Source organism: Arachis stenosperma, chromosome 3, assembly GCF_014773155.1.
Source record: "Arachis stenosperma cultivar V10309 chromosome 3, arast.V10309.gnm1.PFL2, whole genome shotgun sequence".
Taxonomy (NCBI): Eukaryota; Viridiplantae; Streptophyta; class Magnoliopsida; order Fabales; family Fabaceae; genus Arachis; species Arachis stenosperma.
This window is the reverse complement of record NC_080379.1, coordinates 12,968,796-12,984,567: the sequence shown is the minus strand read 5'-3', so window position 1 is coordinate 12,984,567 and position 15,772 is coordinate 12,968,796. Positions and strand designations below refer to the sequence as shown.

Here is a 15,772-nt window from a genome sequence, read left to right as displayed (position 1 = left end):
TTGATTCGCCAAAAATTATGTTTATAGAAAATAAAAAGTTTAAATATATAGCTAAAGAATCCAAAAAGAATTGAATTTAATTTTTTTTAAAACAATAAATTTACCAACCAAATATATGAAATCGAATCCAGAGGCATTGAGAGTTAAAACTCACAATACTAAATTCATATTGTGGGATACTTGATGATTTTGGAAGTCTGTGCACATTGGTACATTGGTTTAAATTCACTACATACTCATGATGTATCTTGAAGTTATCTACATTGCGTCCAACACTAAAATATGTGGTTTGATAATATGCCATTCTTTCTTTTAGTAAATTCACTGAATCAAGACACTCTTGCCTTTTTAACTGAAGCATGTATTTTTTTCCTCCCTATAATTAACAAACAAAAACAAAAAATAATTAAAATGAGATAAATAAACACATTTAAAATATCAATAATATAAATTTAATATTATTTAAAAAAGTGATAGGAAACTTACGTTTTCATCGAGCCAAATCATCTCAATTGAGTATGGTAATAGAGAATTTTCATAACTCGATAGTGTCTATAATCTTATTACTTGTATACGTACACACAAAATTTTAAAAGAAGTAATTACTTGTACTAAGTAAGGGAGGTGTGCTGCTATGCATCTCTAATTCATACTTTTATAGGTGGCTCCTAGCTAAGATTTTTTGAAACCTAATTGATTTTTATTTGAATTTAAAATAAAAATCCTAACAACTAACTAAATGATGATATAATGTAAACAATTATTATTTTTACATGAAAACTAATTGAATAATTATTGATTATTATCGTTATTAGCTTAGGAATAAATTTGAATTAATTCGAGTTGACCCATACAATAATTACGTGAACTTATTATCTTAATAAAAAATATGAATTACAATAAATTTAAATTAGTTTTTTCAAAAATTTTAATTTATGAACAAATAACTTAAAATTAGAAAGTACAACTTAAGCAAAAAATAATAATTTATAATTTAAAAGAGTAATCTGTAAATAACTTAAAATTTAAAAAGTAATTACCTAAGCAAAAGAACTTAAAATTTAAAAAATAACCACCTAAGCAAAATAACTTAAATTTAAAAAGTAGCTACTTAAGAAAATAATAATTTATAACTTATAAATAAAATTTTAAAATTCAAAAGAGTAATATGCAAATAAGTTAAAATTATAAAGTAATGACCTAAGCAAATAATTTAAAATTTGAAAAATAACAACCTAAATAAATAACTTAAAATTTAAAAAATAACTACCCAAGCAAAACAATCTAAAATTTAAAAAAATAACAAGTAAAACAACCTAATTTAAAACTTGAAAATAACAACCTAAGCAAATAATAATTTAAAATTTATAAATATAAACCTAAAATTTTCTAATGACGACACCTAAGCAAATAAACTCCCAGACTCAACGTATGAGCGCCACGTCAGCATATGAACTCCCCATTTGTATTACTATAAAGATAAAGATAAAGATAAAGATAATGACAATTAGTGTCCAAATTTAAATTTTAATATTACTCCTAAAGAGAGGTTTATTATTAAAAAAAATTTGTCAGTTACGTTAAATAAAAAAATTTCTATCCATTTTTTCACAATAATTTCATTAAGATATTCCTATTAGATGTAAATTATTGTTACAGATTTTTTTATTAGGATATGTTTTTAAAGAAGAAAAATAAAATAGTTCAACAAGAGTAATTTTCTTAAAAAATAAATTTACACGGACTAATTTTTCTCTTCAAATTATTAACATACTCTTTTAATATACTCTAAGTACTTACCTAATCTATTGTCAATTAGCATTTAAATTTAAGTTCTAATATTGTTCTTAATGAGAGAGGTTTATTATTAAAAAAAAAATTTGTACACCCAGTCGTTATGTATGATATGACGGTGAGACAATAATAATTATACATGTAAAAAGAATGATAAAAAATGATAGTGTATAATATGATGAAATGATATAATCAAAAATAAAAATTAATAATTTTAAAATAATAATAAAATTAAAAATAATTAAAGATGTTTAATATAAGATTAAAGACATAATTTTTTTATGGGTTAAGTTCAATTTTGGTCCCTAACGTAGGCGCAAAAAATTTGTTTCGTCCCTAAATTTTTTTTCAAACAAAATCATCCCCGAAGTTTGTACTTGTATTAAAATGGTCCTTTCGCACCAAAAATAAAATTTAATAACAGCTTTGTCCCTTACGGTTTGTCTCCCTTAATTTTCATTCCTGCGAAGTGCACTCCTGGTCATGAAATAACTCATAATCTTTCTTAAAACACTTGAAAACCGAAACGTTGGTGTGAAACCCTCATACATAAGTGCAAATAGGGTGTACAGAAAGGATTCTCACCATTGGGGGGGGGGTTAAGCTTGAGAATAGGTGTGCTGAGACATTGGTGAGTGATCTTCATCGCTGCAACAACTCATTGTTCAGGTATGATTATTTTCCATCCCTCAAGCAATCATATCAACTGTTACAACATGTTGGGGGTTTGCATTTCATCACCGTGTTGCTCTATTCGAGCATTTCGGGATTGAATGCAGGCTTCTGAGTCTGCTTCTATAGCTAGGGTTTGTATATATGTGTGTGCGTAATGTATTCTGCTGTTTAACAGGATTGACTGAGCATAAGATGGTGTACATAAACATGAGGGTGCATCATGGGGGTGCATTCGGATATGAAGAGGGGGTATTTAAGTACTTGAAGGGTCAAAGTACAATCATCAAGAATGTTGACATCGATCGTTGGTCTGTGTTTGAGGCCTATGAAGAGCTAAGGCACTTTGGATACTTGCAGACTAACATTGTTGCGTTGTGGTATAAAGATCCAAGCTTGGATGATTTGGAGACTAGCCTGAAGATGCTGAAGGGTGACGCAGAAGCAATCAAAATGTACAATATTGCTGGGTTACGGGGCTTGGTAAAGTTGTATGTGGTCCACGATGTGGGCAATGCGGAGCCGTTTCCAGAAGTGGGTTACGTTGACGTTGGGAGAGTTACTGAAGAGGGAAAAGATGATGGGCTTGGCTTGGTTGTTTTCAAAGGGCATCGGGCTGAGGCAGCAGAGGCAAGTAGGGGTCCTAATAAGGCAACCGAGGGTGGAGATGTGGGGGATGAGTTTCAAGTAGATGGAAGTGACTCGAATGATGAAGATAGTGAGGACCCTGAGTATATGCCATCTGATGAGGAGGGGGACAGTGCAGGAGACGTGCACTTCACTGATAGTGATGAGGATTATGAGGGTGATAGTGGATTTGATGAGGATAATTCTGTGCCCAAGGAAGCAACTGCTGGCAAGGAAAAGGGGAGTGAGATAAATCAATTTAGTGATGAGCATGGATCAGATAGTGATGAGTTGGAGAGGGACCACATGATTGGTGGAGATGAGGGGGATGATGACGATGCTGAGAATGATGCCGATGATGTATCAGATCGTGGGGGTCAAAGGTTTCCAGTTCATAAACCATTGAAGGATATGAGCAGCTATAGATGGGAGGTAGGAACACTTTATGCATCTAGACAAAAATTTAAGGAGACTGTGTTGGCATATGCAGTTCATACGGCTAGGAGCATCAAATTTAAGAAGTGTGATTTGGTCAGGGTTAGAGCTGTTTGTCAGAAGAACTGTCTGTTCTAGCTCTATGCACATAGGGTTGGGGATGAATCCACCTGGCTGTTTAGAAGCTTGAACCTCCAACACACCTGCATGCAAACACACAGGGTTGGGATACTGCACACTAAGTGGTTTGGAGCCCAGTTTAAGAAGAAGGTAGAGTCTAATCCTAGGGTTAAAATAAGGGAGTTACAAGCAAAGGCACACAATAAGTAGAATGTAATTGTGACCAAGTCCATGGCAGCCAAGTCGAAGCAAGAGGCACTAAGTCAAATCCAGGGTGCATTTAGGGATCAGTATAGAAGGATTAATGATTACTGTGCGGAGATGCTAAGGGCCAATCCAGGTTCATCAGTCAGTTTGAAAGTGATTAGGAGCCTAGATTTTGCCCAGGAGGTCCAGAATTCCGAATTGATGAACTATTGTGTGTTCCAGAAATTGTATGTCTGCTTCAATGCATGCAAGAAGAGCTTCTAACATTGCAGACCCTTTATCAGTTTGGACGAGTATTTTTTAAAGACTCCTCAGGGTGGCCAGTTATTGACTGAAATTGGAAGAGATCCTAATGACCAGATCCTTCCAATTGCTTATGCGGTGGTTGAAGCTGAGACGAAGGATTCCTGGGTTTGGTTTCTGAGACACTTAGCTGATGATTTGGGTGCTGAAAAATTGGAAAGTGCACATTCATGTCGGATCAACAGAAGATGAACATTAATTTGAAATTGTTTTCTAAATTTGTGACTTATGCTGAACACTATACTATAAGGTGGGTTACCTTTTTAATGCAGGGCTTGTTACCAGCTCTTGATGAAGTCATTTCAGGGGTGGACAACCGATTCTGTGTGAGGCATCTCTATAATAACTTCAGGAAGAAATTCCCTGGATTGGAGCTGAAGAATCAAATGTGGAGATGTGCAAAGTCTATGCACTGGAAAGATTGGGAGAAGGAGATGAAGACACTGAGACTCAAGAGTGAGGGTGTATTTTGACACTTGAACAGCATTCCACCCAGGTTCTGGTCCCGTTCTCGCTTTTCATTTCATTCAAAGTATGACTCCCTTGTTAACAATATGAGTGAGAGTTTTAATGCTGTCATAGTTGAGGTTAGAGAAAAACCAATTGTCACAATGTTAGAGGACATTAGGGTATATATAATGACTAGATGGGCTACCAATAGAGATAGGATTCACAAGTACCAGGGTAACATCATGCCAACAATTAGGAAGAAGTTAGAGAAAAGGGCAAAGTATGCTAGGGACTGGAGGTCATTTTGGTCAGCTGCTAGTAAGTATGAGGTTATGTGTGGATTAGACAAATTTGTTGTAGATCTGGATGCTTGTGAGTGTTCCTGTAGGAGGTGGCAGATGAGCGGGCTACCCTGTCCTCATGCCATTAGCTGCATAACATTCAAGGGCTTGGAGTTGGAGTCGTTTGTGGATGACCATTACAAAAATGATACTTACCTGAGGTGCTACCAGAAAGTGATACATCCTCTAAATGGGCCAAATTTGTGAGAGAGATCCCAGTATGATGATGTCATGCCACCACCATATCGGAGGCCAAGTCACCGGCCAGTTAAGAAGAGGAAGTGAGGACCTGGGGATGAAGATAACAGAAGCCAAACTCACCTCTCCCGTAGGGGCCAAACACAGAGGTGCTCTAACTGTGGTGCTTTAGGTCACAAGAAATCAGGTTGCACAAAGCTTATCAAGAAGGCATGTACCTTTCTGCTATAGTGTTTAGTTTGGTTTATTGTGCTAAAAATGTTCCTAACTTTTTTATCTTTTCTCACAGGTCTAGCATGCATCTCAACAATCTGGCAAGGGTCCAAAGAGAGGTACTAAGGTTGCAAGCTCACAACCCCCTGGCCAAAATAGTTCAAAGAGGGAAACTTAGTAAGAAATCATGCTCACAACCCAGCCCTGCAAGAACTCATTCCAACACAGCAACAACTCAGCCCCAGAAACCAGGCCTAGGAAGTTGGCATCTAGGCCCACTGAACAATCAACTCAGCCCAAGAACCAGAATAAAAAAGTAGCAGGGCCTGCACCACCTCAGTCCAACCCTAAAGCTCCTTCATCTCAAGCATTGCCTAGTAAGAGCAGTGCAGCAGCTTCCTCCACTAGCAAGAAGGACTCACACAGTCAACCAACTGAGAGAAAGAGGCGCTTTTCTGTTATCCAGACTAGTGCACCTCATATCCCAATGCAGAAACTGAAGCTAATGGCAAAATTGCCTCCTAGTGCATGGGGCAATCTTTAAAGAGGATTAGTTATGCTGTTTCATTGGGCCTCAAACACTGTTATGTTGTTATTTTGCTATTTTGTTATTTTGAACTATGTGGTTAACTGGTTTTCATTTTGTTTATGAACAATGTTGGTCTGTGTTTTTCTGTTTAAGTGACAACTATAGCTCTGTAATCGGCCATTTTGGCTTATAGATGGCTTTATGTATGACTTTAATTGTCAATTTTAATATGGTTCATTGGTTTGTGTTTTATCCTGGTGCACATATATCTACTTTACTGTATTTCAACACATAACATCTGCTTCATCATTGGAAATCAGCACAACACTTTCATTCATACATTCAAACATGTTCACAAAGGATACAACACATAAGATCATTGTAACATTAACAGTAACCCTATCAACTAACCAAAAGACCACAAAAAATCCTACAAATAATGTTCTAATCACCTCCTGATTAACTGCATTCCATATGGTTGCCTTAAATTGTGTGGATTATGTAGCAACAAATACAAAAATCCAATCTACCCAACTACCCCTAAAGTAGCTACAATCCTCAGCTTCCATTCGACATCCTTCAACTTTGTCTTCAAGGTTGTAATTTTCTTCCTGCTTCTTGCAATCTCAGAATCCTTTTGCACTCCTCCAGCTTCGGGGTCTGCCCACCTAAAGAAATCACAGGCATCCTGAACCTATCACCACATAGAATTCATAAGATGAAGAAAATCCAGATGGAGAAAATCAATTGTCACAAATTAGAGGCCAACAAAATACCTCATAGTAGACACAACCCCAAAATCGTCGGCCTGGGTTGTCCGTCGTCGTTGAGGTGCGCAGAATTGGCCTCTCTCCATGTCCACATACCATCTCCTTCACATGTGATCTAATTCGACCCGCTCTGAAAGTCTGGGAAGCCATCCAATCAGCGTTTCTGTCCCTTCCTCCACTTCCTCGAACCCTAGCGCAGCTTTCTTCCTCTGAGCCTTCGATACAACACCATCCTCTCTTCCCTCTCACACAATGTTCCCTTTTATTATTATTATTATTATTATTATTATTATTATTATTATTATTATTATTATTATTATTTGATTAACAAACAGTTAAAGAGAGTAACAAACTCAGGGGCATAATTGTTCGCCGGACCATTTTAATACAAATATGAACTTTGAAGACAATTTTGTTTAAAAAAAAAATTAGGGACGAAACAAATTTTTGGCCCCTATGTTAGGGACCAAAATTGAATTTAACCCTTTTTTTATCTACTAGAATTATGCATAAATATACAGAATGTTTTGAATATAAATTTTTAAATTTATTTCAAATTAAATAAAATTAAAAAAATAAATAAATTTAATATATAAATAACAAATTTGTGAACGATGTTAGTAAATCTTTAACTTAATTTCATTATACATAATAATAATAATATAAGTTTTTTTATTTAAATTTAATTATTTTATATTTTTTACATATTTTATATAATTTTAAATATTTTATTTTTTATAATTAATTTTTAATTATTAATATTAAATTTATAATTTTAAAATAAAAATATAAAAATATTTTTTACTTTAATAAAAAAATGATTGAACAAGTACAGCAATGCCTATTGAGATACTAGTAATAATAGTGATAAAAGAAATATCGGACCTGGACCTACTATATTTTAGGCTTACCTACTAATTGCGATCCAAATACAGAAAAAGGCTTAGCTTCTAATCGTGGACATAAAACTGATATGATTAAATTCAGCCCGTAACAAAAAATTAGAGTTGACGTTAAAAAAAAAAAAAAGAAAAAACCTTGAATGGAAACGACAGAAACAAACTTGTGGGAAATAGGAGGAAGACATGTCCCTCACTTCTCATCCACAGGTCAAGAAAACACACGGGGGAAAAAAAAAAAAAAGAAAAGAAAAAGAGCATGAATTATCCAAACATGTTCACCAGCCTCCTGGCACCAGAACCAAGCTTTTTTATTCCTTTTTATTTCTTCGTTATTATTACACCATCCAAATTCCACAGAAGCCATGGTCATATACCTGTCTCCTTCTCCTCCTTCACATTCTTCCACTTCCATACTCAGATTCTCAAACTCAAGGACACCCATTTCGGATTCTTCCTTGAAGCCCAAACCCCATTTCTCAATACCACTTTTTTCTCACTCTTTTGGCTCCAATTTTTCAACTTTAACATTCAAGAAGCAGTTATTGAATCACAATAATAGTAGTGGCCGGTTCACACATGGAAACAGGGTTGATTTCAGGACTTTGGCTATTCCTGGGTTTGACTATGGAAACTTTGAAGGTCCTCAATCTGTTCTTGAAGCTGCTGCTGTTCTAACAGCAATCATTGTTGTTCATGAAAGTGGCCATTTCCTTGCTGCTTCACTTCAAGGTATCCATGTGAGTAAATTCGCTGTTGGGTTTGGTCCAATTCTAGCTAAGTTCAATTCAAAGAATGTTGAGTATTCTATTAGAGCTTTCCCTCTAGGTGGATTTGTTGGGTTCCCTGATAATGATCCTGAAAGTGATATCCCTGTTGATGATGAGAATTTGCTTAAGAACAGGCCAATTTTGGATAGGGTTCTTGTTGTTTCAGCGGGTGTTATTGCCAACATAGTGTTTGCAATTGCTATAATCTTTGTTCAAGTTCTCACTGTTGGTTTGCCTGTTCAAGAGGTTTTCCCTGGTGTTATGGTTCCTGATGTGAAACCCTTTTCAGCTGCTTCTAGAGATGGATTGCTTCCTGGTGATTTGATTCTTCAGGTTAATGGTAGTGAGTTTCCAAAACCGGGTCCTAGTTCTGTTACTAAGGTTGTTGATGTTATCAAGAAGAACCCCAAGAGATATGTTTTGCTTAAGGTTAAGAGGGGGATGCAGGACTTTGAAATTAGGGTCACCCCAGATGAGAATTTTGATGGGACTGGTAAAATTGGTGTTCAGTTATCACCAAATGTGAAGATTGAAAAAGTTAGGCCAAAGAATCTTGTGGAAGCTTTGAACTTTACTGGGAAAGAATTTTGGGGTCTTTCTTCTAATGTTTTAGATGGATTGAAGCAGACATTCTTGAACTTTTCACAGTCTGCTGGTAAGGTTTCAGGTCCTGTGGCGATTATTGCTGTCGGCGCTGAAGTTGCGAGGTCAAACATTGATGGTCTTTACCAATTTGCTGCCATACTCAACATTAACCTTGCTGTTATTAACCTCCTTCCCTTGCCTGCTTTGGATGGGGGTTCGTTGGCATTGATCTTTATCGAGGCGGCCAGGGGTGGGAGGAAGCTACCTTTGGAAGTGGAACAACGGATAATGTCGTCCGGAATCATGTTTGTTATACTTCTGGGGTTATTCCTCATTGTTCGCGATACCTTAAACCTTGATATTATCAAAGATATCTTGTAATTACTTGTGGACCTTCAAAAAGTCATTTCATGATTTTCTTTGGCACATGCCGTTGGACCAGGTTTGAAGCTAGTGATGTATCCATATAGTGGAAGATTAGATCATTGTAAATGATTTGAGGTAAGTTTATTCCACCAAAGATGTTATTTGAGAGTGGGATCTCTTTGTCACTAATTCATTGAGGATTGTATTTGTGATCCTGGAATATAAACTTACAAGTTACAGATACTAGCTTTGTTTATGAACCTCACTGCAGTTCTGGATTTTCATGAGGTTTATCATTAGTAGTATGGTTCTGCACGAATTCCCTTGCTTATTTTATATCCAAATTCTCTGCATATGTAGATATGATTGAATTGGCTATTTGCTTATGCTTTGGTAAGCCTTAATCAATAGAGAGTGAAATCCGTTCTTAATAATGATCTTGATCTAGTTTCTTTTTGAATTGATGCAAACTGCTGAATTTTATTTTCTGCTTAATTAATTTATTTTGACCTAATAGAATTAACTTTGTTAGCACGTTACATATGCTGCTCAACTTTATGAACATTTCCAACTAGTGTGTAATTTTCTTGTTAAATGAAATGAACTCTGGAACAAACATACTGAGTTTCCTTCATCTGTCTGGTTAGCTAACCAATTAGGGTGTGATTAGAGTCAAGTTTTGGAAGGAAAATGATGCGACGGTAAGGATTTGAAGAATAGAAGATCTTCAACTTTTCCAAAAATCAGAACTTGTAAAAAGCTATAATGGAACAACTATGAAAACCTTATGTTACATTTGAATATTGCACAAAGATGTATAGACAAAGACGGATATTTCGGTTGAATTGCTGTTGAATAGGTTGAGCCACTAAACTAATAAACCAATAACTAGAGTGGTTTGACGACCGATATTCCCACTCTCAAAAATTACAAAAAAAAAGTACATGAATTTTCTATCGAAACTTGTTACTATTTCTACAACCAAACAAATTTATGTTTCTATTATCTCTTCATTTCTGTCTCAGAGATGTACAAACACAAAATAAAGGTGAGAAAGCAGAGAAGAAAGGATTCAAAAAGTGGAAAGTGGAAATTGCTTTTCCAAGATGTATATTCTAAGTAGGAGGAAGGAGTGTGAAAATGAACGGAGGAAATGCTCTTTAGAGGTGTATGCAAGGCTTAGAAATTTCAGCTCATACAATCCATATCCCACTTAAACTTTGAAAATATGACACTATTCTAAGCAGATGATTTCTTTATTTTCTTTGAGTGGACAGATCCTATCAATCAAAAGAAATGGGAAGTAGTTGTTGTTCATTTACATTGTGATGACAACCTTCGGTTTAATCAATATTGAAAAATTATTGAGCTCAAAATGACAGTTAGTCCCTACTTTCTTGTGATAGGCGACTTCAATGCCATCTTCGCCTATCATGAGAAAGAAGGAGGATGATATGGAACGTAACACAGGATAAGATGGAAGATAAAAAAAATGGACTCCTCTACTTCAATTTGATTTCCTGATAGTTAAGAGAATCATTCTACCTCATCTGTTCACATCCAAGTTTCTCAAAAAAAATTCAAAAAAAATTTCATTCATCAAATTAAGGGAAAAAAAGTGGCTACCAGGTTTTAGAGGGTTTTTATACCTCTTAAATTTAAAACCCTAACTCATAAGTTCACCAGAATAAAAAAATGGGCCAAATCATAACTGGGCCTAAAACAAACAAACAACAAAAATAAAATAAACATAAAATAAATTCTAAGAAAGTGATGTCTCTTTTAATTCATCTTGACTAATGAGAGTCTTCAATGCATTTTGTAAAATAGTAAGACGTTTGACTTTTGATAATCGTTAATAATTGTCTTGCTCAATTCTTGATGCATCTCCTGAACACATGATTTAGCCATGTTTGCAAACCTTCTTTTATTCTTTTAGTTGTTGCTCTTATAATTGGACCAATTGGCATATGACAGTTCTCAGTTTGTCCCACAAGGCTCGTATCATTCCCTCCCTCTTGAAAAAGATTCATCCTTAAATCTGCATCCAAATCAAAAGAAGATAGTTCAAAGACATTAAAAGTAGCTGATATATTATACTCACCTGGAAGGTCAATCTTGTAAGCATTGTTATTGATCCTTTCGAGCATTTGAAATGGACCAACACCTCTAGGGTCTAATTTGGATTTTCTTTGAGTAGGAAATCTCTCCTTTCTCAAATGAAACCCATACCTAGTCACCAGGTTCAAAGACAAGTTGTCTTCGACCTTTATTCACCCGTTGAGCTGTCAACTTATTTTTCTTTTCAAGCAACTCACGTGCTTTTAAGTGTATTGCTTTAACCTTTTCAGTTTTACCTTCTGCATCCAAGCTAACAAGATCACTCAAAGACAAAGGTAATAAGTCTAAAACAATTAAAGGATTAAAACCATACACAAATTCAAAAGGAGAAAAATCAGTAGAAGAATGAATCATTCTATTATAAGCAAACTCAATAAAAGGTAAACAATCTTTCCAAGTTTTCAAATTCTTACCAACAACAGCACGTAATAAGGTCTCTAATGTTCTATTTACTACTTCAGTTTGACCATCAGTCTGAGGATGATAAGTAGTAGAGTATAATAATTTTGTGCCTAATTTACCCCATAAAACTTTCAAAAAATGACTCAAATATTTTACGTCACGATCAGAAACAATAGTTTGGGGAACACCATGTAAGCGCACAATCTCTCTAAATAACAGATCAGCAATATTTGTTGCATCATCAGTTTTATGATATGCAATAAAATGAACCATTTTATTAAATCTGTCTACCACAACAAAAATGCTATCTCTACATTTTTTAGTTCGAGGCAAACCAAAAACAAAATCCATAGAAATATCAACCCACGGATGTATAGGAACAGGTAAAGGGACATACAAACCATGTAGTAAAGACTTAAATTTAGCCTGTTTACATGCAATACACTTAACACAAAATTTTTCAACATCTCTACGTATGTGTGGCCAGTAAAAATATTCAGATAACACATCTAATATCTTATGCACACCAAAATGACCCATGAAACCCCCATTATGTAATTCAAGAACAAGTAAGTCCCTCATAAAACAAGCAGGCGCACAAATTCTAAGTCTACAAAACAGAAAACCTTCATGTCTATAAAATTTGTTAAATGCACTATGTTCACAAGAGGCATAAATAGCAGAAAAGTCAGAATCAGTTATATACAACTCGTTTAAAAACTCAAATTCCAATAACTTAAAAGTAGTGTAATAATCAAAGCATACCTCCGAGATAAAGTATCAGCAATGACATTATCTTTACCTTATTTAAAGGCAATCACATATGGAAATATTTCAATAAATTCCACCCATTTAGCATGTCTTTTATCAAGCTTACCTTGTCCTTTTAAGTGCTTCAAAGATTCATGATCCGTGTGAATCACAATCTCCTTAGGTAAGAGGTAGTGTTGCCAAACCTCTAAAGCCCGAACCAAAGCATATAATTCTTTGTCATATGTTGAATATTTACGCTGAGCTAAATTCAACTTTTCACTGAAGAAGGCAATGGCTCGTTTTTCCTGCATTAAAACAACACCTATACCAATTTCAGAAGCATCACATTCAATCTCAAAGGTTTTATCAAAGTTAGGTAAAACAAGAATAGGAGCAGAATACAAACAGTCTTTTAGGGTATGAAATGCAATTTCTTGTTCCCTTTCCCATTTAAATCCAACATCTTTTTTATAACCTCTGTGAGAGGCGCAGCAATAGTAGAAAATTTTTTTTACAAATCTTCTGTAAAACTCAGTTAACCCATGAAAACTTTGTACCTCAGAAGCATTTTTAGGCGTTGGCCATTCACGAATAGCCTTTACGTTTTCCTCGTCAAATTCAATTCCATTCGCACTCACAACAAAACCCAGAAATATAACTCGATCAATACAAAAAGTGCACTTTTTAAGATTGGCATATAATTTTTCTTTTCGAAGCACTTCCAAAACAGCTAAAACATATGACAAGTGGTCATCCAAACAAGTGCTATAAATGAGAATATCATCAAAATAAACAACTAAAAATTTACCCAAAAATTCTCGCAAAACATGGTTCATTAAAAGCATAAAAGTACTAGGTGCATTAGTTAACCCAAAAGGCATTACTAACCACTCATATAACCCATGTTTTGTTTTAAATGCAGTCTTCCATTCATCCCCTGGTTTCATTCTAATTTGATGATACCCACTTTTAAATCAATTTTAGTGAATATGCATGCACCATATAACTCATCAAGCATGTCATCTAACCTAGGGATAGGATAACGATTCTTTACCGTAATTTTATTGACTGCACAATAATCCACACACATTCGCCAAGTACCATCCTTCTTTGGAACCAACAAAACTGGTACAGCACATGGACTCATACTCTCCCTGATGTACCTTTGGCTAATAACTCCTTCACTTACCTTTAAAGCTCCTTTGTCTCTTCAGGATTATTCGTATAGGCTGGTCTATTAGGAATGCTAGCACCAGAAATAAAATCAATTTGGTGCTCAATCCCACGTAATGGAGGCAAACCACGTGGCATGTCAGTAGGAAAGACATTAGTAAATTCCTACAACAAAGAGACAAATATATTTGGCAAATTTGGATTAAGGTTAGTGTCAGAGAATAAAGTATATCTAAACCAAACCATAAACAAAGCTTTCTTGCCTATTAAAGCACTCTTTAAATCTCTCTCTTTTGCAAAGAAACACAATTTGCTCTCAATTTTCTCAATTTTCTCTGTATTTGCACTACTCTCATGACATTGACTCTTTTCTTTATTTTCACTCACCTTTGGACCTTTTGCTATATTCTTTTCTCTCATAGCCTCTTTTCTCTCATATTTTTCTGTGATCTCACATCCCATGTTCCCTTTGGTATCCTGTTGAAACTTTAACTAGTCAAGGTAAACCTCCTTAGGCGATAAAGGAGCAAGAGTGATCTTGCGACTATTAAAATCAAAGGAGAACCGATTCGTGTGACCATCATGAAATGCTCGACAGTCGAACTGCCAAGGTCTCCCCAATAACAAATGACAAGCTTGCATTGGCACCACATCACACAATGCCTCATCAACATACTTTCCAACAGAGAATGCAATTGTCACCTGTTTGTCAACCTTGATCTCTCCATTGTCATTCAACCACTGCAACGTATATGGTTTAGGATGTCGAACACATGTCAAACCCAATTTCTCCACCATAAGTGTACTAGCCACATTAGTCCAACTCCCACCATCAATAATCAGACTACACACTTTTTCACCCACCAAGCATTTAGTGTGAAAAAGATTTTGGCGTTGCTCTAGGCTATCTTCTTTCACCTGCAAATTCAAAGCACGTCTAACAACAAAAGATTCACTATGGACTGCATATTCAACATCACCATCAGAACAATCTTCCAAAGATGGCATACTATTATGATCAAAATTAGACACAATATCATCTCCTCTAATAACCATCAATCTCCTGTTTGGACAATCACTAGCATTATGACCCATACCATGACACTTGAAGCATTTAATATCTCGATGTTTAGAAGTAGCAGAAGAAGAGTTAGAATTACCTTTCTTCTTCGTAGCATCAAACAATGCATTGGGTTTACACCCTTAGTCTTTGTTATGTCAGCACTACAAGACTCCCACGTTGAATTAGCATGAGATAATCCTCTTGGTTCTCTTCTTTGTTGTTCTCTCTCCACCTTCATTGCCATACTGACCAAATCTTTCATCTCCACATAATGATGTAACACCACCACATCAGTAATCGCTTCGTTTAAACCACCTACAAATCGTGCCATAGTAACCTCAGTGTCCTCTTCTATGTTGGCAGTAATCATAAGTATTTTCATTTTCTTATGGTAATCTTTAACAGACTTGGAGCCTTGAGTAAGCCAATGTAACTTCTGATGCACTTCCTTGTAGTAGTACGAAGGCACAAATCTTTTCTTCATGAGGCGCTTTATAAGATTCCAAGACTCTATATGGTGATCATCATTCTGCCGTCTTGTCTTTACTAGTTCATCCCACCAAAGCAAGGCATAGTCATAGAATGCAACTACTGCCAAGCGAACCTTCTTTGCCTCAGAGTAATTATGACAAGCAAAAATTCTTTCCACCTTACGTTCCCACTCCAAATAAACTTCAGGATCATTTCTCCCTTTGAATAGTGGTATTTGCATCTTGATGGCGTTGATATTGCTATCTTGACTTTTATGTCAAGGTGTTATAACCCCATCAGAGTCATCGTCAGAAGGTACATGATTCTGACGCCGATTCCAGAAAGGTCCTTGTTTAGTATTCTTGGATAGTGTCTGTGTCACCTCTTGCATCAACTCCATGTCACCTAAAGTATCTTCGAAATGAGCTGCCATAACAATGAACCTGTAATAAAAATATTATAGAAAGGATCTCACAATCACTCGTGTTTATTCTCAAAATTGACTTTTAC

At 35.4% G+C, this 15,772-nt stretch overlaps 1 protein-coding gene and 1 pseudogene across 1 annotated transcript; one reads left to right on the top strand and one right to left on the bottom strand.

Annotated features, from left to right (window-relative positions):
- The first annotated feature begins 7,821 nt into the window (after positions 1-7,821).
- LOC130970758 (membrane metalloprotease ARASP, chloroplastic) lies at positions 7,822-9,522 on the top strand. The gene has a single exon (XM_057896936.1). The coding sequence runs from the start codon at positions 7,924-7,926 to the stop codon at positions 9,292-9,294; it is 1,371 nt and encodes a 456-aa protein (XP_057752919.1). The 5' UTR covers positions 7,822-7,923; the 3' UTR covers positions 9,295-9,522.
- A 1,628-nt stretch (positions 9,523-11,150) lies between these two features.
- On the bottom strand, positions 11,151-15,503 carry LOC130965512 (uncharacterized; annotated as a pseudogene).
- Positions 15,504-15,772: the final 269 nt, after the last annotated feature.

Bases quoted from the DNA above. Each gene is read 5' to 3' on its own strand.
- LOC130970758 (XM_057896936.1), top strand. From the start codon at position 7,924: ATGGTCATATACCTGTCTCCTTCTCCTCCTTCACATTCTTCCACTTCC.